This window comes from Rhinatrema bivittatum, chromosome 4, assembly GCF_901001135.1.
Source record: "Rhinatrema bivittatum chromosome 4, aRhiBiv1.1, whole genome shotgun sequence".
Classification (NCBI taxonomy): Eukaryota; Metazoa; Chordata; class Amphibia; order Gymnophiona; family Rhinatrematidae; genus Rhinatrema; species Rhinatrema bivittatum.
The window spans coordinates 360,751,144-360,778,563 of NC_042618.1; the positions used below are offsets into that span (position 1 = coordinate 360,751,144).

The 27,420-nt window shown below is 41.0% G+C and overlaps 1 protein-coding gene across 1 annotated transcript in view; it reads left to right on the forward strand.

Annotated features, from left to right (window-relative positions):
* The window catches only part of ATP2B2 (ATPase plasma membrane Ca2+ transporting 2), a 1,801,891-nt gene that overhangs the window by 1,768,779 nt on the left and 5,692 nt on the right, over positions 1–27,420 (forward strand). The window contains exons 25-26 of the mRNA XM_029600768.1: positions 5,020–5,202; positions 16,465–16,551. Of these exons, the coding sequence (XP_029456628.1) occupies positions 5,020–5,202; positions 16,465–16,551 (270 nt within the window). The remainder of the gene's footprint in view (positions 1–5,019; positions 5,203–16,464; positions 16,552–27,420) is intronic.

Consider the following 27,420-nt stretch of genomic DNA (forward strand, 5'->3'; position numbering starts at 1 on the left):
CTACCTATTTGGTGCAGTCAGCTCCGGGCTTTCAGAAACCACAATTGGATCACCAATCTTTAGTGGTAGAATCTGCACAGAAGAGAGCAAAGATCAAAGCCTCACATTCTTTTCCCCCTGGCAAGGAACAGAAGTTTCTAGATGCCATTGGTCGCTAAGTCTTCCAAGGATCAATGCTCATCTCCTGAATTGCCGCTTATCAGCTCTATATAACCCAATATAATAGGGTCTTTTTTAAGCAGATACGAGACTTGATGGACTCCCTGCCTCAGCAATTTCAAGATCAGCTCCAAACCCTAGTAAACAAAGGGTTTGAGGCAGGCAAGCATGAGATCAGATCATCTTATGATATCTTTGATACTGTTACTAGGGTATCTGCAGCTGCTATTTTGGTAAGAAGGTGGGCCTGGCTCAAGTCTTCTGACCTTCGCCCTGAGGTACAAGACAGGTTATCCGACCTGCCTTGTGTAGGAGATAATCTGTTTGGCAAACAGATTCAATGGACAGTGGCAGAACTTAAGGACCAGCATGAGGCCCTAAGACAGCTCTCTCTGATGCCTTCTGACTATTCTTCTAAACAGCCTTTCAGAAAGGACTCTAAAAAGTCATTCTTCTGCCCGAAGACATCCTACCCACCACCAACCAGATCCCGTGCCACGAGACCTTTTCAAAAAGTAGAGTCTCGTCAAACATGTAAACAAAAACCACACGCAGCTCCTCAACCAGGGCCTGCTTCAGGTTTTTGATTTCCACCTAGAGAGCATCAGCCAGATTCCACTGCCTCACATACCAGTGGGAGGTCGATTGTGCCACTTCCACAACATATGGCACTCAATCACCTCAGATCAATGGGTACTGGCGATAATTGCTCAGGGTTACCATCTAAACTTTCTCTCTGTGCCACCGGACTCCCCACCTCTACCGGCATGGAGAACATCCAATCACTCCATCCTTCTGGATCAAGAGGTCTCCCTCCTTCTCCAGTCCAAGGCAATAGAACCCATGCCCTACTCTCAGCATGGCCTAGGATTCTATTCCTGGTACTTTCTAATCCCCAAAAAATCGGAAGGCGTTCGTCCTATTCTGGACCTACGGGCCCTCAACAAGTACCTCCAGCGAGAGAAGTTCAAGATAGTAACCTTAGGCTCGCTTCTTCCTCTTCTACAAAGAGGAGATTGGCTCTGCTCTCTGGACCTCCAGGACGCATACACTCATATTGCGATAACTCCATCTCATCGCAAATACCTGAGGTCTCTAATAGGCCCCAAGTACTATCAATACTGAGTGCTTCCATTCGGCCTAGCATCTGTGCCATGAGTCTTCACAAAATGCCTCGTAGTAGTTGCAGCCTTCCTCAGGACCCAAGGTGTTCACGTCTACCCCTATCTAGACGACTGGTTAATCAGGGCTTCCACTCAGCAAGCTGCTCTGTCGCCCCTCAATCTAACCTTACACACTCTAATTTCATTAGGATTTCTTGTCAACTACAACAAATCCTACTTAGTCCCGTCTCAAATCTTGTCGTTCATTGGGGCAGACTTGGACACCTTGCAGGCAAAGGCTTTTCTGCCTCGACAGCAAGCTCTCACTCTCGTATCTCTTGCACACCAGCTGCAGTCTCAGCACTCTGCGACTGCACAACACTTTCTCATCCTCCTGGGACACATGGTGTCCTCAGTTCAGGTCACACCAATGGCCTGTTTGGCCATGAGAGTCATGCAGTGGACTCTAAGGTCTCAATGGACTCAAAGCATTCAGCCCCTGTCGACCATTGTCCACGTAACCAACTCACTCCATCAGTATCTAGCCTGGTGGAAAAATCAGATCAATCTCCTCCAAGGCTTGCCCTTCCAGGTTCCAGACTCTCAAATAACTCTCACTACTGATGCTTCCAACCTCAGATGGGGAGCCCATGTGGCCGATCTGCAGACACAAGGCCATCTAGAAACAGAATTACCAACCCTCACTTGCTGACATCTATCTGCTAAAAATGACTGAAACTATGAATGGACTACATTTTTAGTCCCTAGCTGAGCTAGTCTATCAAGAAATATAAAATGTGATAATGGCTCAAAGGCTGAGGAGATCTCAGTCAAAATAAGGAGACCCGAATAGCTTCTAAATCCTTTAATTCAGTATTTTGCATGGAAAGTGGTACGGTCTCCTACTAAAACCTTTCTGGAATCCACTGTAAAACTCATCCAGTTAATTATTATATTCCAGAAAATCTATAAATTGCCACAAGACATATTTGTCTAACAATTTACTCAAATAGGGTAAATTACAAATCAGTCAATAGCAAGATGGCTAAATGACTGTAACCATACCTTTCTTAATTACTGGCCTTACTATAGGCTTTTTCAACAGATCAGGCACAATTGATTCTGTTGGCTAAATTCATTAATTTAAGTTAGGTGCAAAAAGATATTTAGAAACTCTGACAATCCATAAAGGACAAGACTCAAGTGAACTAAAAAATTAGCTTAACCCCCAACAATAACTTAAGCACTTCTAGTTGAAATCTTTTGGAGCCCTCTCTTAAAAAGTACAAGTTATGAGAATGAGAAATTTGATCAAGGTATCTAAAATAAGTAACATAGGAACATGGGAATTTCTTAACTTCCCTCCCATGCTGCCCCCCCCCCCCAAAAAAAAAAAAAAAACAAAACAAAACCCACAACATTTTGGATTTAAACAAGACCACAGTTTATTGTCCTCATAGAGATGAACACAACTTGAGCTGAATATACAATATCAACGAAACTCCCCTGAAACTTACTTCCCTCATTAGCCTTAGGGTGACCTACTACCTTGTCCCAGCAGTACGCTGTCAACAGCCAACCCAGCTTCTAAGGTAGAACACCTCCGTGCATCAAGATCTCCTTTCCACAAAACAGGAGAGGTCCCACAGTATAGTTGATGACTTGGGTAACAGATCCCTGCTGTCCATATACACAAACAATAATTCCAATTGCTCAACATATGAACCTAACCAGTTTTATACATCGGAGTTAACCAGGGCTTGGGTCATCTGCCACTGTGACAATACTACAAGGTAAAATAAATGTAACCAAAAAAGGGGAGGGAGGACAGGAGATGAACCTGGAAAGGGAGGAATGAAAGAAAGGTTGGGGGGGGGAACTCATGCCCCTAGAAAGTAGTCCAGAATGTAGCTGCAAGGGTGGTGTCAGGATGTTCTCCTGTGCTTTATAAACTTTACCTTTCAAGACATACATTCAGTTTAAAATTCAGATTTAAACTTCCTTGCCTTATGGGTTCTGGGACTTAAATATCTGGGACTTAAATATCTGCATGCCAGCTAAGATCCAGTGAAGGGCAGCTGTTATTGGGCCTTTCATTTAAAGTTATGGGCCATGTCCTGTTAAGATCTAGAGCATTTTCAGTTGCAGCCCCTATACTGTGGAATCAGTTACCACTGGATGTTCAATCAGAAAAATAATTATCTTGTTTTTTGTAAAAAAAAATGAAGATATCTTTTTTCTTAAAATTGATAGGATATGATTTTCATGTAAGTAAGGGGTTTTTTATGGTGAACTTATGGATATATTACCGAAGTAGGATATTGATAGTCATTTGTTGGGGATGTTTGATATTGTTGGAGTGTCTAATTTTATGTGTAATCTAATGTTATGTCTTGTTATGTGTAATCTGTATATATGTTTTTATTTTGGTTTTATCTGTTTTATTTGATTGTTTGATTTATTATGCATGTTATTATTGTAAAACACACCAGACTTTTTTGTATTGGGGATACAGTCAGTAAGAATTTGAAAATAAATAGCTTAACCTATTGTCCCAGTGTCCTATTTAGAGGACAGCCTCTTAAAAAAGTTGGAACATAATAGGTTAAGAGGAGCACCAACAACAGACACCAGCCCAAAATTCCATGGGGAACAGATCAACCAGAGGTCACTCACCCCCTGCATGATTCAGATCCCCACAAGGACAAGGGGGGGGGGGGAGGAGACAGCAGCATTGGAATCATTCCTTCATCCCCTTTCCCCAACTCACCAGATCTACAGCTTCTTTGTCCCTTATTTGAGTAACATTTTAGGCCTGCAAGCCTGCAGCCTGTTATTTCAATTTATCTAGTCTCCCACCATGGTCTTTCAGGGTCCTCCACGGATGCTGACATGGTTTTGTATTGTAGGAGTTGCCTCTATGTCAGTTCTATTGGACGGGGACTGTTCCATATTGATAATGTTACAAAGAGCTTCCATCATCACTGCCACTGGCTTTGATAGCCTCCCCCACACTGAAATGCTGTGTCTGATCTGCCATAATACTTACCAGCCCTAAGAGGTCTCAAATCATTCATGTAAACTCTCCACTTTCCAAACTACTTACTGGCTTGGCTCCTCCATAAGACATCCCGGGCATACATGCTTTTGAAAATCCAAAAATATGGAAGCTATTGCCTCCCTGAACTTAACCCGATCTGTGAGAATGCCTCCAAACAATGTGGGTAAAATTATGCAGCTTGGATGAGCCATATGGTCTTTTTCTGCCACCATGTTTCTATGTAGAACAATGCATGTAATTTTACCCACATTCAGGGTGAGCAATGTTCAAAGAGCCCATTTCTGCATCTAAATCTGTTTTAGCTGCAGAAATGGTTTTGAAAATGCCCTCCTATAGTTTTTTTAAATTAAATAATCCAATATTCAATAGAAGTTGTAGCTGGTATTGTGATTCAAACAAATGCTAGCCCATGGTATAAACAGTTAAGTTGCAATCACAGTGAAATTACTAGTACTTCACTTACCTATCCCTGAACTAATTTTATTGTACCAGGCCCAGTTCTGGTTGAAGACTATGCCAAGATTCAGTTAATCAAAATTAAACCTAATAACCAATGGAATTGAACTAGTTACAGTGTTTTCCAAATGAGATTCATAAAGTAGACCAACTTTTCAGTAGCAGGCAACTGCAGTATAGTTCATAGATAAAGTGAAATGCTTTATCAATTTTGATCACGTTATGCAATACATTTTACAGGTTATCGCAACCATCCCAACAAGCAGACTAAAGTTTTTAAAAGGAGCTGGACATCTCACACAAAAGGAGGAGACCGCTGAAGAAGACTTGAATGAGGATGTTGAAGAAATTGATCATGCAGAGAGAGAGCTTCGACGTGGACAAATTCTTTGGTTCCGAGGGCTCAATAGAATCCAAACTCAGGTATGTTAAAGGAAGAAGGACAAACCTTCTCCTTGAAATGTGATAAATCCTCTGTAAATCCAACAGTATTATGACTACATCAAATATAGCATATAAGAGAGTATTTTCACTCTTGTACCTTTTCTAGCTTTGATTACAAAAAAAAAACCCTGATAGATTTAATTAGATAGATTGGTAGTTTCTTAAAAGATATACAATATAAATTCAAATATTAGCCCATTTAGGGGCCTTTTTGTCCAATACAGGAAAGACTGTGAGTACTAGGTGAATAATGCAATGGCCCTCCATGGATGCTTTCCTGATTTTTAGACAAAAATATTCAGCAAAATAAAGCATATTAGTGGGCCTATATATTTATTTATTTTTTGTCTGCAATTCGCAGAGAATCAATGCAGATTACAACAAAAATATACAATAAAACACACAGAACAATAAATACATAATCAGATAAGGCAAAAAATATTTTTCACTTCCTTAACTGGCAATATATCTTGTTTTTTCATAAAATGGCAGTGGAATTATTTTTCATTATTTACTCTTTCAAGCAACACGGACTAGGTGATACACCATGAAACTAGCAACAGGCAGATTTAAAACATTGCAGGAAGTTTTTTTCACTCAGCGCGCACAATCAAGCTATGGAATCTATTGCCAAAGGGCATGGCCAAGGCAGCTAACATAGGGGGTTATTTTCTAACCCTATCCCTTTTCGCATGTGATAGCTAGATTGGGGTTGAGTCAGGGCGGTATCGGAAGAGGAGGAGTCGGGGCAAACACTGCAGAAACTTCGCTGGCAGCGATAAGGTAAGACCCCTTATCGCTGCCAGTAGCGCACCCAATAGCACCACCTTTCACGATGGCGCTATTGGGTGCGAAAGCCGGCAGCGATAACACCGCGGTGGTGCAATCGCTGCCAGCTTTCGCAGGCCCACCCCCTGCTTCGCCCCCCCATTACCACGCGATTCACAAAGCCCTGCGATTTTAGAAAATCCAGGCCATAGTGGGGTTCAAAAGAGGATTGGATAAATTCCTGAAGGCAAATACTTATCCAGGTAGTCTTGGGGGAAAAGAAATGCTTTTCGCTGGGAGTGAGACACTAGAAACAGATCAACTCATGGGGATCTGATGAGTATTTGTGACCCAGACTGGTCTCTATTAGAGATATGATGCTAGGTTTGATGAACCTAGGTCTGACCCAGAAGGGCATTTTCGCTCTTATGTTCATTCCTATCACAATGTACTCTCAATATTGTAATTCTGCTTTTTCCACCGTTAAGAGAAGTACAGTGTAAGAAAAATGCTGATACATTCAAAATTATATCATAAAATTAATCATTTACATTTCCAACTGCTAAAAAATAAAGTTTTCTAAAATTAGGAATCTTAATGCATGTTCCTTGCCTGCAACACAAGCATTACCATAAACTAATAGATGCAAGGTATTGTAAATTGAAGTTATCTTGATATATAAAGAATTTCCCCCCAAAATTTGAGTTCCTTAAATGTTATGCACAAAATAGCTTCAGTTACATTAAAATTATTATGCCTATATGGCTGCACATAACATTTTTCTTGATATGTAAAGCAATTAATTAGTAATTGCACTTTGGATTATGTAGTCCAAATGTATACATATTGGATTTTGAGAAAGAAGTAGCACAAAATAATAGAATCATTTATTTAGAAAGTGTGCTCAATTCACCCACTTATTACATGTATCATGTGTATGCTAACTTTAACAGCAATATTAAATGAGGGACCAATCCTGATGACTTTTCCTTCTGTTTCAAAGAGTTATAAGTCCTGTATTTCAAGGGCTTCTGAAAATAAGTTTCAAATTAGCAAAGATGTTCATGGTGTGTGGGAGGGAATCAATTATAATATTTTGCTTTCTTGCATATACTGTATAAAACTGCTGTTTGAGCAAAATACTCCTTCCAATAACTTACCCAGGCCTGGAAGAATCATACTGCAAATTCATGTTGAAAAGATATATTGCTGATTTGCTAATAATATTATTATTTGCTTTATATGCCTATTTTTTAAAGTATATAATATATCTGACTTCTGTGTACTCAGTTGAGCATTTTTAATAGTTGACAATATCAGAGCACATTATTAATCCCTTTAATTGGACGTTCTCCTTAGATAGCTTATTAAAGAAATATTTGCATTTCAATACTGTTAACCTTAAAGCTTTGTTTGCCTCACTTTTTAAGCAAAGATGATTTCTGCATCAGTTGCTAATAAACAGGGTCATTCTTTATTCTGCGATGTGCCGGTATCACATACAGTAAAGCCTTATCGCGTGAGACAAGGCCCTACCATACGCGATACCGGCTGCATCGCAGCGGTATTATTCTAATTAGGGGAAGGGGAGGAGTGTGGGCAGGGTTTGGGCAGAGTTATGTCCCGGCAGCGCTGTGGGTGATAATGTTTTAACATTATTGCCGGCAGCACCGCGGGAAATAACTACACCTTTTCCTGTGGCACTATGGGGACAATAGTGTGTGGCACGGCTGCACCACAGTGGGCGAAACTGCACCACCGCGATGTGGCAAGCTGCCCACTATCACCCTCCCCCCCCACCCCTTTTTTTTAATGCCTCATCATTCTTCTATAATATAGCAGAATGATGCATCTAGGGGCTAGACTGATAGATACTAGGAAGCATAGAATGCATTCTATCTCAACTCAAACTTTTTAAAGATATTCCCCATTGACTAACATGAGCAGGTGAGATTCTCCCGACATTCCTCCCCATCTCCTTTGCAAAGCACACTAAACACCTATAATGGACTAACAAAGGCCACAGTTTATTTTTTAAACATTGCACAACCCGTGCCTATCAACACCCATGCTTGCAAAACAGCTTGACTCAAAACACCCATGAGGATGGAGCAGGGGAGGTGATGTAGTGGGTAGAGGAAGGTAGGGAGGAGGCCAGAAACATGCCCTTCTTTCACAACCCTTTCATGCATAACAACCACCCCCAGCCATACAAACTAGAGGGTTCTGGGGTTGAATGCCCACCCCCACACCATGTTAATGGCAGCAGGGTGGAACCATGTCCCCTCAGCCTTAAACATATTCTTTATATTACAAAGTTAGAATCAGCCATATAGATTCATTCATTTAACTTTTGCCTGCACATGGATCCCCTGTGTTTAGAATATATATGTCAGTTTAAAAATCTGAACTGAGCTATAGGACATGCTGAACCTGGTGGTTTGGGTAAATTTCACTGGTCTCTCTTTTGAAAATGGGGCCTCTATCTGTGTCCATTGCAACGCTCATTTTATAAATGTTGCCCAGTCATTAACAGTCTGGTTCCTCTAATACTATACAATGCATCATCATTGGCATTCTCCTTTACAAATGGATGGAGTCATTGCAAAAGTTTACTATTCAGCAGCAGAGACAGTAAAAAATGTATTGTCTTTCAGTTGACCGGTAGATGAGGTTGAATGGTAGGGGTTATGAACAGTGTTACATTATTGAATGATTCTCTCTTTCTTTATGAATATACCTTTCTTTGTATTTCTAATAGTGTTACAGAAAGTTAAATGATAACCCAACTTGATTACATTCGCAGGTGCTGTATCTCTTGGGATTTTGGTAATAGTTTCTTCCCCCTCTCCTCCCCCTTATGATACCTCATCCTAGGTGCGCTACACTATTGGAAATATATGTTGCTAAAAGTGAAATAATAGGGTTTTTTTAAAATGTCATATCAGTTTATTGTTACTTTCATGAGCAACATCGCCACAGGCATGGAAATGAAATTCTAGCAAATCTGAATGACAAAATATCATGGTACTAATTATTAAAGTGCCAAGGTTTCATAGTTTTTTTTTCTCCTCCTCCAGAAGTATTACAAAGTCCTTTTAGAAAATGAAAATTTCACAAGATGATAACCAAAAGTATCTGTGTTGTGTAGACAGGAAACATTTGTATGCTCTCACATTTTTCTCTGAAAGTTGGATTTCAATTAAAAACTCCATAGAAATCACAACTGCCTCCAGTCATTCCCTAGCACCCAAGGAAAGAAAAGGCATCTACAGAGTTGAAAAGGAGGAAGAATGGTAGAACAATAATGAGAACTTCTAAAATATTGGACTCAAGATTCAGGCTTCCACTTAATTCAGCATAGCTCTCAATAATTTAAGTTAGGCTTTAAGGGAAACAATATGTCTGCCATGCGAGAATCCATGAATGAAGTTTTATTATTACCCTATGTTTATTCATCATTGGATTATGCAGATACCTTAGGCAAAGTCACATCTAGTGAAAGATCAGTAAGGGTCTAAGGGGGTTATTTTTTAAATGCGATAAACGCGATAAACCCCTATGGCACACGAAAAGGGCCATTTCAGCGATAGGAAGCAAATAAGCTGGAGGGGAGGATTCGGGACAGGGAGGGGAGGAGTCATGGCGGGGAGGGGGAGGAGTTGGCCGCGGCACCACTGCCGACGATAATGTAAGGGACATTATCTCCGGCAGTAGCACAGCGAATAGCACCACCTTTTACGATGGTGCTATTTGTGTGAAAGGCTGCAACCATTCGCAGGCCTGCCCCCCCCCCCCCCCCCCACCCTTCGCTCCTTCGCCACCTTTTTTCGTTGGATTCATCACTCTGCAAAGAATGATGAATCCAGCCCTAAATTGGATAGACTGATTGAATGGAAGTTTTTTTCTACCACATATTCCTGTGCCCGCATTTATTATCTTGAGTCAGGCTGAGAATTCTGATTCTAAGAATTGCCTACCAGTACGTAAGGGAAAATATTAATTATGCAAGCATAATCTTTGGTAAAAAAAAAACACTGTGCAACATTTACGCAATTCCTAATTTTAGCACTGAAGCTCAAGTCTTATGGCTACTTTTTGAAGAAATTTTTGCTTGCACATTTGTTTCTGCGAATTTTGTTTCAGTTTCCTGAAGTTATAGGAAGTTAAATCCATGGATAAAAGAAGCACAATTTCAAAATTATGCAAACACATTGACTTGCAGTCTCATTGCAATTTTCTTTCCTTCCCCAATTTTGCCTGAAACCTAAACAGGCCCTGAATGCTACATGATGTCATCATTGCTCAGACTGTATTGGATTGCATTCTCATTTTCTTTAGATAGGAATTTTTGCATTTTTTTTTTTTATAGAAAACATTGATTATGCAAGAATAGTTTTGTACATGTTCCTACTGTACACCCATGCTGCTTTTGTTGCTGTCTTTTATCTGTGATTGGTTATTGGAATTTGTTCATGCTTGCTGTGGTGAGTCACATTTTCTTTTGATTGGATTTAACAAATACTGGGATCATGTTTCACTCTCAGTTCCAGATGTGCTAAAACCAGTATACCTAGAGAAAATTAACTCTACTAAGCAGATGCTTATGTTGAGATAAGTAAAAGATTGCAGAGAATATGCTGTTTGATGCCAATATGTGTGCTGAATGTACTTTTATGGCAATACATTTTATAGTATGGATTTCACAGGTAATTAAGCAAAATATTTTTTATGAAGTATACTGTTATTTTTGCTGGTTTGCCCTGCTGGAAGGCATGAGTAAAACCAGCATTACATTACAGTAAACAACGTCATAATAGCCAACAAAAAGAAATATTATAATTGCACTGCACATTTTCAATGTACTGCTGAAAACGTTTCTGAAATATCCTCTTATGCAATACTTAGTGGCAGTTAGCTGCAAGTATTGTACCAGAAATAACTGAAAGTCTCATTGTGTCCATAACATGTAATGCCAGATTGCTCCTATTATTCTCCATTAAAATGCTACATATTTCTTTGCAGACTTGCAGATTGCTCCAAGAAGAGCAATGTGGGGACCACAGATTACCCTTAGAAATTGACAGTGTGGTTTTTTTAATGCTGTGCACTGGTGTATATTCTGTATATGTTGAACCCATAAAAATAACAAGCAATACGACTTGTATGATTAATTTTATTATCTCTGTATATTCATGAGCTACACAATATTGTTCATATTTCTATTGCCATTAAATGTATGCAAGAAAAAATTAACTAGCACAGACGAACCAGTCAGTCCAGCATAACCCACCTACCCTGGTATTCTGCAGTGCAGAATTGGTCTTCAGTACCAAACGATAGCAATCATACTCTAAGTAGCAATAATCAATAGAGTAACAGGACAGGTTTGTATTAGCTGACCGTACTGGTAGGTTGTTCTTTTTTTTTTTTTTTGGGAGGGGGGGTTGGGGGGGATAGGATCCACCTCTACATTTCAAATGATATGCTCAAATTGTCCCTTCGAGTAGAATTCATGTTTGCTGTGTTAAAATAGCAATGTTAAAATAAGTCAAGTATTTTCCTTATACTGCATTATGTATCAAGTTTGAAAATGACTAAACTATATATTGAAAAAAAAAATCAGGCAGTCAATCTAATAAAGTGTCCAGAAAAAATATTCAAAAAACAAAACATGAACACTCATGGCAGCTTTAAACACAAATCATGAATAGCAAATTATAACATAAATAGCTCAAAGTTTAATACAAAAAAATAGAACTAAAAAGATTACAATATATCCCTAATATGTTAGATCAGTGGTCCCCAAACCTGTCCCGGGAGCCCACCAGCCAGTCGTGTTTTCAGAATATCCACAATGAATATGCATGAGAGAAAATGTGCATGTTGTGGAGGCAGTGCATGCAAATTTTCTCTCATGCAAATTCATTGTGGATCTCCTGAAAACCCAACTGGCTGATGGGCACCCAGGACAGGGTTAGGGACAACTGTGTTAGATCACAAATCACAAATAGAAAGGACAATAGTCCTTAAACAATCCTCAATACAAAAATATTTCTATTTGTGATTTGTGATCTACATATTTGGGATATACTGTAATCTTTTTAGTTTTATTTTTTGTGATACAATAAAAAGTTTTTCATGCTAAACTTTGAGTTATTTAAGTTATAATTTGCTATACATGATTTGTGTTTAAAGCTGTCATGAGTGTTCATATTTTGTTTTTTGAATATACATATATATCTATATATGTTGATAGATATGTATATAAAGTACTGCTGTTAAATAAGAATGCAATTTTCATGCTTTCTGCAGTGTTTATATCCACTGGCAAGCTAATTTTCAAAGGCTGCCACTGCTGTAAAGAGTCTTTACTATGCATTTATTGCAGATGCAAAGTACATGAGGTAAGGAGCGCAAGGCGTTTTCAAAATGAAATCCTTACCCGTACTTTAGGGTGCCACCTAAACCCACCTCTTTCCCCACCTTGAGGGGCAGTTTACAAAGGCATATTTTCTGTGTGTAAAACTCATGTTTACCTGTGAAAATTGCTCCCTAAACATCTTGAGGTCAATATTCAAAGTTTAGCCGGATCAGCGGGAATTATATGGCTAAGTAGCAACTGCTGAATATGCACCTACGTTCAGCAACTGCTGCTTAGCTATACAAGACCCTTATAGGGTTAAAATGTACGCACAAAAAAAGTGGGCAAGCATTGGGATGATCAGGGCGGAACGAGTTAGACAAATAGGAGTAGATTTTAAAAATTTGCGCGATCGCGTACGTTTGTTCGCGCACCAGGCGCGAACAAAAGTACGCTGGATTTTATAAGATACGCGCGTAGCCACGCATATCTTATAAAATCCGGGGTTGGCGCGCGCAAGGGGGTGCACATTTGTGCAACCTGCGCGCGCCGAGCCCAGCGCGCGCTGCCTGTTCCCTCCGAGGCCGCTTCGATTTCGGAGCGGCTTCGGAGGGAACTTTCCTTCACCCTCCCCCCACCTTCCCCTCCCTTCCCCTCCCTAACCCACCCCCCTGGCCCTATCTAACCCCCCCCCTTACCTCTGTTGCACGATATAGGCCTGCTAAAAGCAGACATAAATCTGCACGCGCCAGCGGGCTGCTGGCGCGCCATCATCCGTCCCGGGGGCTGGTCCGGAGGCCTCGACCACGCCCCGGGGCTGGCGCCACGCCCCCGGGCCCGCCCCTGAAATGCCGCGTCACGCCCCCGAAACGCCGCGTCATTTCGGGAACGTCCCCGACACGCCCCCTCCCCGCCCCTTTTACGAAGCCCCAGGACTTACGTGCATCCTGGGGCTCTGCGCGCGCCGGCAGCCTATGCAAAATAGGCACGCCGGCGTGCGAGGGCCCTGCACGCGTAAATCCGGCCGGATTTATGCGCGCAGGGCATTTAAAATCCGCCCCATACCTTATATGCCTAACTACCGATATTCGGAGTTAGGCATATAAATGTATGTTTAAGTTTATACGCCCCATAAAGCAGGTCTAAGCTTAGCTAGCTAGACTTATTTATTTATTTATTTATTTATTTATTTTTGGTTTTTTATATACCGATCTTCTTGCATTGGATACAAATCAAATTGGTTTACATTGAAACAATTAAACTTGCCTGAGAGCATTACATAGAACGAAGAACATATAAGAACATTAAAATAACATGGTAATTGAAGTATTCATCTTATACAGATGCCTTGCAAAAAGCCATTGAAATTAACATTAAAAGTTAACTAACAGATGAATGCATCGAATTAAATTGGGCTAGAGTGCAAGGGGAGGACAGGCAGAGGGAGGACGCGGGGATGAAGGAAACAGAGGATCCAAAAATTGGTGGATTTAAAAGGAGGGTTAGAGGGTGGATTTATACCATAAAAAGACCATAAAAGACCATTTATACCATAAAAAGACTTATCCAGAGAAGTGCACACATATACATGATTATTCCAGGGAGGTAATTTTCAAAGAGTTAATTATAGAAAAATTAGCATATACGTGTGTAAATAGTCTCTACTCATGCAAATCGTATTATATAAAATGTAAAGTATGTGCATACTTTACATTTTGCACACACATATGTGTGCAAAATGTAAAGTATGCACATACAAAAATGAACCAAAAAAAGAAAACTGTGCCTCCTAAGGCCTCCCGTTCCCACCACCATCACTCCCACAGTGAAAAATACAGGGGCCAGGATCCCCCTGCCCCACTTACCCGATCCGGTGGGGATCTGCCTGCAAGGCCTAGGCCCAGGCCAAAGCCTCGGTCTTAAGTAGGCCAAGGGCACGCTAGGTCACCACAATCTCAGCCTCGGCCTACACAAGGCCAACTCTTTGGCTGCAGCCCAGACCTGATGCTGGAGCCCAGCCTAGAGGTCAGGTCCCAATGCCTGGACCTCAGCCTAGGCCAGAACCCTGGCATGGTGCTTGGCGAGACCATGAACCCTGCTTTGGGCCTCAGCCTATGAGTTTGGCGAAGCCCCAGCCTCAGGCATGGGCCCAGGTCTGATGCATTCTTAAGGTTCATTTCATTCAAGGGAACTTCAAATTTGTTTTGGGAACCCTCAAATGAAACGAATTACCCTTACTTATTGCGTTTTGCACATTTGTTTAAAACAAATGCACATCCCTAGAACCAGGAGGGTCTCAATGTCTTGAAGAAGGACTGGTTGAACTAATGGAGTAATTGGCAAACTGTTAATTTCAGTTACAAGCACATGTTTTAAATCAGCTTTTATGCAAATCCTACTTTATTTTCATACATAAAACATATGGGGTAGATTTTCAAACTATGCGAATAGGCCTACTTTTGCTGGCGCATCAGGCGCAAGCAAAAGTACGCTGGATTTTAGTAGATACGCGCGGAGCCGCGCGTATCCACTAAAATCCTGGATCGGCGCGCGCAAGGCTATCAATTCTGTATAGCCGGCGCGCACCGAGCCGCGCAGCCTACTCCCATTCCCTCCGAGGCCGCTCCGAAATCGGAGCGGCCTCGGAGGGAACTTCCTTTTGCCCTCCCCTCACCTTCCCCTCCCTTCCCCTACCTAACCCACCCGCCCGGCCCTGTCTAAGCCCCCCCCTTACCTTTGTCGGGGGATTTACGCCTCCCTCCGGGAGGCGTAAATCCCCGCACGTCAGAGGGCCTCCTGCGCGCCGGGATGTGACCTGGGGGCGGGTCCGGAGGGCGCGGCCACGCCCCCGGGCTGCCCCGGGCCGTAACCACGCCTCCGGGTCCGCCCCCGAAACGCTCCCGGCACGCCCCCTAAACGCCGCGCGGTTCGGGCCCGCCCCCGACATGCCCCCCTCGGAGAACCCCGGGACTTACGCGAGTCCCGGGGTCTGCGCGCGCCGGTGAGCCTATGTAAAATAGGCTCACCGGCGCGCAGGGCCCTGCTCGCCTAAATCCGCCCGGATTTGGGCGGATTTAGGCGAGCAGGGCTCTTAAAATCCGCCCCTGAGTGTATATATTTTAAAAAAAGATAAGTACACACATTCAATGCATTGAAATACTCACTTTCAATGCATGGAATTTATTTGCACCTAAGCATACATACTCGCATCTGTTGCGAGGGGGAGATACATGTAGTTTATACAATGTGCATATATGATATGTGTGGGTTATAACATACTATCATAGATGCTTGGGCAGCCATATATGCATGTATATGCTGCTGCACTGAATTCTTTTAAAGTTATCCTATGTCTATGTGCCTAATTATAGGCACATATTTGTCACACAGTTTTCTAAAGGGCCATTTCTGCGGATAAAGAAGTATTGTATCTGAGGAAGTCCCTTTGACAATTACTCTCCCTATGTCCAAGGTGACTTCATGTAATCAAGTAATGGGTTGGGAAGCATAGGAGACTATTAACTGAATTTTGATGCTTACAATATACTTGGGCTGTAGGGTACTGAGAGCCATGAACAATTGATTACTGAATGAAAATCCCTAGACAGTTGAGGTACTTAGCGTAATTGAAATTTTTTTTTAGCAGAAAGATATATAATAGGAAGTTATTGACTTTCCCCATAGTTGCTCCATAGACACAAAATGAGAAAGTCCTGATTGATAACTCAAAATAAGACATTTATAGTACAAAATTGAGAAATGTTTTGTTTAAGCATATATTATGTTTATTGTACCGAAATATTTTTAATTTGGTGTAAAATAGCTATGATAACTGCCCATTTGTATATACTGTATTAATTACAATGATCACATATCAAAAAAGATTTGCATATCTGTTAGCATTTGCTTTATTTAATTTTGAAAACAGAACCACTACAATTTGTTCTACACCTTTTTTTTAACAGGTTTTTGATTTAAGAGGATTGTGCAAATGGGAACACTGGTTGCAATACTGAGGTGACCTGTTGTGTGTTTTGTTATTGCTCCTGTCGATTGTGCCGTTCTGTCCATTCCCTAAGCAACTTGTCTCGTTCTTTCCTCCGTTGCAGATCGAAGTAGTCAATACTTTCAAGAGTGGCACTTCCTTTCAGGGACCGCTGAGGAGACAGTCCTCCATCACAAGCCAGAACCAGGATGTAACCAATATTTCTAGCCCTAGTCACGTATCGTTATCCAATGCTCTTTCCTCTCCTACCAGCACATCAGCTGCTGCAGCTGGGCGTGAGTGTGTATTCTTAATGCCTCAGATCTACAGAGATGCCAATTCACCTAGCAGTCACTCAAGGCTGGAGTTCACTGCCCTTTCTAATGCTCACTTATATGCATACATTCAGCTACTGTACCTTATTATTATGTATGTATTTCTGCATGCCATACTTTACATTTCTTTACAGGTCTTTACTTTGCTAAGTATTTTAGGATATCTATCAATAACAACAAGCTTTGCACTGAACATTGGTATTTTTGTCATTGTGGATTTTTAGAAATACAGTATCATGAATTGAATTTCCTTATCATAATATCTAGTGCATTTTATGAGTTCTCCCTTTTCTAAAACATATTGGAAAATTGCATTTTATAACTTTGTTAAAAGATCCTCTGAATCAGGGAATTCAGTCATAGGTTCTCAGTTTCTATCAGGAAATAGAGATGTACACAAAAAAAAATAATTAGTTTCATCTACCCTATTGTTTCGGCAGTGTGCCATTTTGTGTCCCCCCATATCATTTTATTTTGTTTTCATTTCCTTATTTAAAAAAACATTTAACAGGACCTGACCCCCAACACATCCCCTTTATTCACACCCACCCCCACCCCATCTGACCATCCCTTGCCTACCCTAGCCTACCCTCCTGAGCCCCAGGATTCACCAAAATGTCTCTGGTGGTCTAATGGAGGCCCAGGAATGATCCCCCACTTCCGGGCCCAGCAGCTGCCATTATTCAAAATGGAGTGGGTTGCCCTTTGCCCCTATCATGTAGTAGTGGCTACCAGTGCCATTGGGAAACCTCTGTCACATGTTAGGGGCAAAGAGCTAGCCGACACCATTTTGAAAAATTGTGCTCACTACTCATTGACCTTATCATGTGACGGGGGCTACCTAATGGCACCTGCAGCCCCCATCACATGATAGGGGCTAAGGGTGGCCCACACCATTTCAAATAATGGCAGCCACCAAGCCTGGGAACAGGAGGTTACTCTTGGGCCCTCACTGGATCACCAGGGACATTTTGGTGAGTCCTGGGAGCTCAGGAGGGTGGACTGACGGGGGCAGCTCAACTACAGAGTCCCACCCCCAACCCTTTCACCTTATTTTAATAACTATTAACCTTTAATAATAGTTATTAAAACCTTATTAACCTTAATATTTTAATAAGGTGGAAGGGTTGGGGGTGGGACTCTGTAATTGAGCCTGAATGGCAGGGTCACGTAGGATCACATGGCTACTCTTTAATTCTATCTCCCTCTCCACAACAGTCCAGGGGCCCAGAGATTGTGTTCTTATCAACAGTGGGAAGAATACTTCTCCTGGGCCCAAGGTGGTAGTAGGGGTTGACTTTCAGATGCTCTGTCCTGAGGAGGTATCTATCTTTGTCCAGTGGAAGTGATGTGAGTGCCAACAAAATACTCTGGGCACTTGAATAGGGTATTCAAACAAAACTTTACTGCAGAAATGGTTCAAAGGCAATTAGTGGGACTTAACAATTTAGTTCTTGGCCCATCAGCTGATATTCACAATTCTCCAAGTTTTTTTTCTATCTGTGCAAGTGTTTCTTAGTAGATGGGCTAGGGAAAACTCTCATCCTCCAGGGCTTGGAAAAGCAAGGCTCCCCAGGTGGATAGGGCTATCTTGTTTTGGGTGGAAAACATCCCCTTCCAAAAATTCTAATGGCCAAAAATAGAGGGTTCTTAGGTTCTACGCTCTGTACAAATTCCCACTTGCACATCTTCTCCCCACGGTGAGGTCTCCAGATGGGTCCTCCAAGTATAAATAACTGATCGTATTCACAATTCTTTTTCTCCTGATAACATACAGGATCTTTCAGATGAAAGGTCCAGGTAGCAGGGAACAAAGGAGCTGATTTTTCCCACTTTAGGGCAAGAAGGGTGGGAGCTAAACTCCCTCTCCCCTCCACCCTCCAGAACATTACAAAATCTTTACAAAAAGGCAACAACAGGAGCTCTTCTACAGAGTGTCACCATAATCCATCCATTGAGCGTGAGATGGAGAGCAGAAGAATCATCTCTACTTCTAGCCTAACCTGGAAAAGGGACTCCCCAAAATCCTCTGAACTAGGGGTACCAGGGATATCATAGAAAAAGCTTTCAAAAAACAAGTCCAAAAATTCCTTAAACAGCCCTGTGGCACCCTTACAGGACAAGAGGTGTACCAGTAAGGTCAAGTTGCCCCCTTCCTATTCAGTGCAAGATTCCAAGCCATGAGGCCTAATACTCCAGAAAAGAGGAATAAAATCAACTCAGGAAAACATTCCTTCATCTCTGACAGCTAACTAAAAATGCCATACCTGGCTATGGTGCAAGCTGCTTTTAAACCAACAGGGGGCTAGCATTCCAGCAACCTCTGTAGAAATACTGTTCTAAGAATGATGCACCCTCCTTCTACTACCTGTCTCCTACTCCTAGCTCAAAAAGGGTTAAGGCTCTATAATGAGGATCCCAAAGGATCACCACATGTGTTTGTAGTTATATTAAGGAAGGACAATTTTCAGACAACAAATTTACATGTGAAAATCACTAGTCACAATAACTTTGAAAATTGTCCTTAAAAGATGCCTACTGTGCCCCCAGAGTTAATTTAATCCATCATATAGTACATAATTAAACCCAGTGTTTTTGTTCATATACATTTTTTAAAAAAGCATTTAGTATCCCAACTCATTTCATTCAATTTTAAAAACTGTAAATTTAAGAAACAGTTATTTATATTGTGTTTCACACACAAAAAAAATTGGTGTTTCTTCTGGCCTGACAATTTCCTCTTGCTCCTTTGGGCCTCTAGTTCTTTTAGAACTGGCTTCTATGGGGAGACATGTCAACATCAGCCTTCTTTCGTAGCTATTGAGATATTTTTCTTTATTTCTTACTGCTTTGTCAGCCTTCGATCAGAGGCCACTTGTAGCTTCCTTCAGAAACCTGTCCATGTGCAGCCTGCTGTGCAATGGCTGTGACTGCTAGTGCTCCCCCACAATCCTTCACCCTCCCATTATAAGATGGTTTTCTCAGGCCACCAGCAGGACAGGGAGGATGGGAAGAGAATAACAGAGAGAGGAGGAGAAGAAAATTCCCAACACACACTTGAACACTTAAAAAATGAACAATAGATTACCAGAGGACAGAGGTCTTTGCTGTCGTTGACATTGTTAGTATGGTCAGAACCCACTCTACATATTCAGAGGCTAGAAACTGAACAGCAGTTTGAGCCTCAAAAACCTCTGTAAATTGGTTTGAATTCAAGCGAAAATCTCATTTCTGTGAGCTTTAATCCACTACCAGACTGTATAATGTAGCCATTCTGATGTCTACACTGCATGGTGGTCATAGAGAGGGAATGGTTAGATACCAATTCCTTTCAGAGTCATTGTGGCCATTCTCCCTTATGACCCCAAACATGTCCTCTCACACAACTCTTTGAACAATGTCATTGACACAAAAGACAGACAGTTCTCAACAAGCACCCATGCCAGCTCTCCTGAAACTCTGCTTTCCTTTTACCTCCTCTCATGGAGTGTAGTAATTCTTTCACTCCTTCCCTTAGTACTGAAAAATAGGCTTATTTCTATACCTTTTGGAGGAAACAAGAAGAAAGGTTACTGAGCATGGTCAATTTTAGCATCATCATACTATTTATCTTCTCCTTGGTAAGGAACTTGGTCACACTATGTAGTCAGTACATTTTTGGGTTTCCATGAATGATTACCGTATGACCAGTCTATTAGGGACATTTTTATATCATGCCCACAATAATTGGTTTTGCATCGTTCATTAAATGGCATTTTTAACATATGTAAAAATTTTTTGCAAATACACTCCCCAACCCCTAATTCCTACCTTTTTTCATTTTTTGGGTTTTTTTTCACAACTTACTTCAGGGCCCGACCTGAAGTAAGTAGCGCGCAGGCTGGCACGTGAGGCTCCGGGACAGTGATCAATGCTGCTGTCCCGGCCCAACCCCCCGCCCTGAACACGCCCCCGGCTCTTGTACGCATAACGAGGGTTACGCACATGGCTGGGCCCCTTCTAAAATGCACATGGTCTGGCGGTGCACATAACCCCTGTTTTCCCTGCGTGCACCTTTTTTAAAATCGACCCGTAAACTTTTTATAGTGATAGCTAATTTCCAAAGGCCCCTCAGTGCTTGCTATGTTTTGCTTAATTTAAACATTAATAGGGCTGATTTCACAAATTTTTGCAGGAGTAAAATTATTTGCCAAGACTTATCTAAAGAAAAGTTGAAATAAAAATTGTCAAAGTGCCTGTCTTCCAGACTCATAAGCCCACTATTCCCATCACCATGATTTTACCATAACGTTGATCTCCTTAGTAATTCTATAACACTGAGGAGATAATTTTCTGAAGGATTTATATGCGTAAAATGGATTTTGAAAGTTCCTACTTTTATGTGAGGAACGTCTTTGAAAATTCACGCCTATGTTTATTAATTGAATTGTATTTTGGGGACAGAAGTATCTGTCATTTTTCTCCTTTAATTTTGCAAATGCATACTCTTCAACAATTGATCCGTAAGGAGGTAGTTTTCAAAAGGATTTGCAGGCATAAAAGTAGCAATTTTCTAAAGCCAATTTATATGCATAAAACTTTCTGAAAATTACCTCCAGCGTGTATGATGATGATGATGATAATAGTTATATTGGCTTTTATGCTACTAAAATTTCCCACTGATGGCTTTGAATATTGACTTTGTCCCAGATCCACCCCCTTAGTACAATAACTGGAACCATATACAGACAGGCATTATTGGTAATGGCTTCCCTAACAGAATACACCGTGTATATAGTGATGTTAGCAGTATTGGTTATTTGATATGAAATAAACTTGAATATTACTGATAGTATATGTCCCTAGTATAATTTAGTTCTCCTAACTGGACATCCAAATCACTTGAAATGCAATATTGGGCAATATCTAAATGTTTTGAATCTGAGATTCTTTCCTTGTGGTTGGGGGCACAATATTTTTTATGAAAGTTGACTAGCTTTGCATTAATGCCAGAGGATTATGTCCTGCACAGCGATCTTTAGAACTCCAACAAAAGTTTCCCTAAAATACTGAGGTTAAATTTCAAGGCTAGATTTATTTCAATAAAAGTAAAAAATCAGAACAAAATATGGGTCTGATTTTGGAGCACAGTTCACCATATATAAAAACTTTTAAATAAATAAAATAAATAAATATCAATTATATTAGCTTATTAAAATATTTGTGTTACTCCCCAGTGCCTGGCATGTACATTAGCCCATCATGAAGCTTCATTGGGATGGTAATTCTATCACCTGCCAGTTTTACCCACAATGAAATATTGGTTTCATTATACATTAGAATCTTAGAATTACAATATGTTTAATGCAGAAGTGTTTTAAAGTTAGTCTGATGATATGATTCTATAAACTGCATTTAAATTCCTGTTCCAAAGCACTCTGGAATTTGCAGTGATCCTTTTCCCGTTGAGAGTATACAACTTTATACTCTACAATACTTTGCACTGGTGGTTAAAACTTTATTGGACAGAAACAGTCCAAAACTCATGTTGTCTTTATATTCTAGAATATACAGCAATGCAGAAGATTAGCTGCAGAACTGTCAGCTAGCTGCATATTTACCATGTAACAATACATAAGCTATTTCTGATGATAAGCAGCTATCTGATATGTCATGCCACACACAGATAAAAATGCTAAATCACAGGTAGGTAACTCCAGTTCTGGATACTACAAACAGGTCTGGTTTTTAGGATATCTATAATGAGTATGCATGTGGTATATTTGCATGCACTGCCTATTCATTGCAGATGTCATGAAAACCAGACACATCTGTGGCATTCCAGGATCAAAGTTGCATACCTGTGAGCTAAATGCTAAAAAGCTTGAATACATAGAACACTAACACTTTATGGCCTTAGACATGTCTGAGTTGGCATCTCTTAAAAATAAAAAAAAAAAGAAAACATTGATCTTGTTTACACATTTTAATACTACTAATTTTATGTTAAAGTACAATATTATATGATTATGCTTTTTCAGTGCCCTGCGCTCTACTGTCTGAATATTAAATGTGTTTGTTTTCTCCAGAGGGCTAGAGAACACTGCACCAGGGGTACAGCAAGAGAGAGTGAAATAAAAAGAGGTTGTGAGTCTTTAACCTTGAGCCTGAAATAAATGTGAACCAAACCCAAGATACTTGGCTTACAGAAGCCGGGTAAACATTCGAGTATAAGCCCATACACAACCAACCATACACCTGTTGAGCTTTAATCTGGTTATAAGTGTTTCACCAGACTGTTGTATTTAGGGTGAGAGTCTCTACTTACTCCTTTTTCCTTCCAAAAAAATAAATTACAAAATCTAAGGATTCTGTTTGTCTCTTTTCTGGCTAGATGCAGTATTACAAGTTTAATTTTCAGGCTGGGTTGGACCTGAAGAACTTTTTTTTTTCCAGCTACCAAGAAGAAAGAAGTGGACAATAACATACATGTTAAAATGTCCTGAGAGTCTTGTCCTACAGTCTTTTGTTGAACACAGTTCGTTTTCTATGTTGTCTCCATTACCGTTAAGAAAGGGAGCTGTGCTTCATTGTTCGTCTTCCCTTGGCATTGTCTGTCTTAGAAGGGTTCCCCTTCTAGCATGAACTCCATGCAGTTCAGAGCATGCCAATGTGGTTGGGGATTATCTAAATATAACATGTTTCAGTTTTCTGATGATCAGCTCATATAAAATATAGACAGAGCTCTTTAGTATTATCTTGGATTTAGAATAAAAAAAAAGTGATATAGAAGAAACACAGACAAACAAGAACATTGCTTAATGTGAACAAAACAAAGAAGTGCAGAAAAGCAGGTTTGCATTACTGCTAGAGATGTCTGAAAAGGCATACACTTCTAACTGGGTAATATAAACCAATTAAGGGACATTGTTTTCTTATGAGTAGAATAAAGTAATGCGGTTACCTTATTAGTCCACTTGGATACCTAAAAACAAAGCTCAATAAACAAGATGTAGGTGATACATTTTTATTGCACTAACAATATATTTGTGACTAGCTTTCAAGAGCTGTGTTCCCCTCATCAGGTTAATTCATTTTGTATTGACCGGATGAAAGGCGCATAGCTCTCGAATGCTGGTCACAAATGTGGTAAATTAGTCCAGTGAAGAGGGATTGCTTTCAACTTGTTTTTTGACCTTTACTTCTGTATATCCCTGTGCAGTAGCATGATGTAGTATGATAAACTGGTATAGCAAAGATAGTTATTATTCTATGTGATACCTATTGTTATTGCAGTATCATAGTCAGCAGCATAATATTCTAAGCTATAAGTGATTACCATACTGCGTTACAATGATTGGCATAATTGGTATAATATGGAAGGGTGATTGTTAGCACTGTGTCGGAGGAAAACCTTTAGTCATTCAGCTGGTTTTTTTATGTCTTGTGTCCTGCTGTAACATGCTATAGCCCTTAAATTGAAAAACCTAGCTCATCTTTACTGTACAGGTCATTAAGAATAGCAATTTGTAGATGGAGTTTTATTGCATACCATACTTATTAACCTAATGCCCAGATTTTTAAGATATTTAAGACATTTTCAAATAACTTTAATTGTAAACTACTAAGAAAAGTTGTATTTTTTTATATAAAATTAAATAGTTGTATCAATTTTATGTAGTCATGTATCTCTACAAGGACCAAAAAATTCAAACAATGTAAAAAATTATTATTATTATTATTATTACTGAAAAAATTAGATTACTACATATAACAGACATGGATAGATTAGATTTAATATACTTGTAAAGAAAACAAGATATAAACTCATATGGTCCTATTTACAAAAGGATATTGGTCATTTTATGTCTACTGCAATTTTTTTTATTCAGCAATAGGACTCATAGAAGCTCATTTATTAAAACTCATTGCCAGTTTACCTCTGGTGCAAAAATTGTGCTAATTTTGCATCAGTGTTTTTCCCCACTGAAAATAATGGAGGTGTTTTCATTGATAAATTTGGTGCTGTTCTTAAATAATGTTGCCAGGTGGCTGGAGATTTTCAGGACAAGTTGATTCACTCCTTGCTTTACTCCCCACTGCATGCAGGGACTTGTAGTTCTGATTGTCATTTTTCATTTCCTAAGAAAAGCAAGACGACAAGTCCATGCATTCAGAGGTAGATTTTAAAAGGGTTACGCGCATAAGTTATGCGCGTAACCCTTTCAAAACCCCCCTGTGTGCGTCGAGCCTATTTTGCATAGGCTCGGCGGCGCGCACAAGTCCCGGGATGCGCGTAAGTCCCGGGGCTTTGCTAGGGGGCGTGTCGGGGGTGTGTCGGGGGGTGGTGCGACGTTCGGGGCGTTCCGGGGGGCGTGGTGCTGGCCCGGGGACATTCTGGGGGCATGGCCGAGGCCTCCGAAATCGCTCCCGGGCCGGGGAATGGCACGGCGGCGGCTGATCAGCGCGTGCGAGTTATGTTTGCCTGGAGCAGGCGTAACTTTCACGATAAAGGTGGGGGGGTGTAGATAGGGATGGGGGGTGGGTTAGGTAGGGGAAGGGAGGGGAAGGTGGGGGGAGGCCAAAGGAAAGTTCCCTCCAAGGTGCTCTGATTTCGGAGCGGCCTCGGAGGGAACGGTCAGCGCACGCAGGACTCGGCGCGGCTACGTGCGTACCTTATAAAATCCGGTGTACTTTTGTTTGTGCCTGGTGCGCGAACAAAAGTACGCGCGAGCGTACATTTATAAAATCTACCCCGCAGTGTAGTAACACCAAGACTGGATCAGCCTATCCTGAAAATCTGGAGCCAGTTGGTAACCTTATTATTATACCTAAGCAAAACTGGTGCAAAAGTGTAATAAATGAGCCCCAGAGTGTTTGCAGCAGGTGGCTGAATCTGTGAAGCAATGTAGAGTTGATTATCTACATTCCTCAAGGTGCCTTTCCCTCAAGGAGCCACAGCATGATCTGTGAAAATTTTGGGCTCACTGGGGCCGATGCTATAAAAAATGCGGAAAGAGTGCACTGAAAAGTCAGCGCCTGCTTTCTTAACGTGCGCATGGCGCCCACAAGGGGGGCGCCATGCTATACGCAAATTAGGGGGTTGCGGTAGGGTCACTTGCGCGACCTTAGCGCCTCCTCGCTAATGCCACCCTGCGGTTACCGGCAGTCTGCTGGTTATGAACACAGACGCCGATATGCTCGGCGTCAGTCTTCAAAGCAGCTGGCAGAGGGTTTTTTTCTTTTTTTTTTTTAACTTTTAAAGAAGTACGGAAAAGCAGTTTTTTCTGCTTTTCTGTACTTTTTTTCAAATCGCTGAGCGATAAATGTGCATCTGAGACGCACATTTCTTTTTTTGCATTGGAGTGAATGAGTAATAGCCTCATCCAGATGCATTTGCATGTGATGAGCCATATCTCATTCACTCTGCGTCAGACGCACGTTAAATATTGCATTAGGGGGTGGATTAGCACCTATTTAACCCGCGTCCGACTGCGGGTTATACAGTGCGCTCGGCTGAGCACTCTCTATTGCATCGGCCCCACTGTGAGGCCGATATTCAAAGCATTTAGCTGGATAACTTGCAAGTTATCCAGCTAAATGCTGAGGTTTTCTGTATCCCCTGTACTTTTCTGGCTAATCTGGATATGGCATTATCTGGCTAAAAATTAGGCGAATAAGTATTAGGCATTATTGTGGTTGCCAACTGGCTCTAGATATTGACAACAGGCTGATCCAGTCTTGGTTTTACCCCACCACATGCATGGACTTCTAGGCTTGCTTTTTTTAGGGACTGAAAAAGGAAAATCAGATCTACAAGTCCCTTTATACAGTGGGGTAAAACCAGGACTGGAGCAACCCGTCCTGAAAATCTGCAACCAGTTGGCAACCCAAGGCTTTACAGGGGTGGGAGTGGGTGAGAACAAGTTAGTCAAGAATCTTATCCAGCTAACTCCATTATTAGGAGTTAGCTGAATAAATTTATCAGCTACCTCTAGCAGTGCTCTGCAGCAAGTTTAAAGTTATCCAGGAATGTGTTCCTGGATATCTTTAGTCTTAAACAGCTGCATTCAAAGGAATATAATGGTTAAGTGGAGATGGCCTGCCAAAATAAATGTGGACCACGTGTCTAGTGGCTCGAATCCCAGCCTGGAGTCAATGTAGAAAAGAAAATTACCCAGCTAGTCAGAGCAATATTGCTGTCAGCAGTCAGGATCACTGCATACCCACGATACTCACAGAAAAGGGTTCACATAGGTACTGGGTGGGTTGGTAAAGTTGGCGTGGGGAGAGAGGGAGAGGAGAGAGCATGGATTAAATACTTAGCATAACCTTTGCAGGGGAGGGGAGCAGTCTGCCTCTGACCTATCACACTGTCGCTTTATAAAGTACTTAGGTTTGGGGGAGGGATGGAGAACTCAGCCCAGCAGGGCTGTTTTCCATTGACTTGGATTCGGGCCTCTAAGCACATACGCCACATATTTTTGGGCAAGCCATTGCTACCTAATTATTTATACTCTTCTGAATTTCGCCAGTTAAGACTAACTGGTGATATTCAAAACATCACCGGTAAAGTTTAAAGTTATCCTGCTAGAGTTAGCAAAATACCTTTATTCGGGATATTAAGTGGAATGTTTATCCCACTGAATTTCCTGGATAACTTACCCAGCTAATCTAATCCGGATAAGTAATCAATTTTTTGGGCTTTTGAATATTGGCTCTTGTGTGTTAAACTTATCAAGTACATCTAATTTTCTAGCTACTTT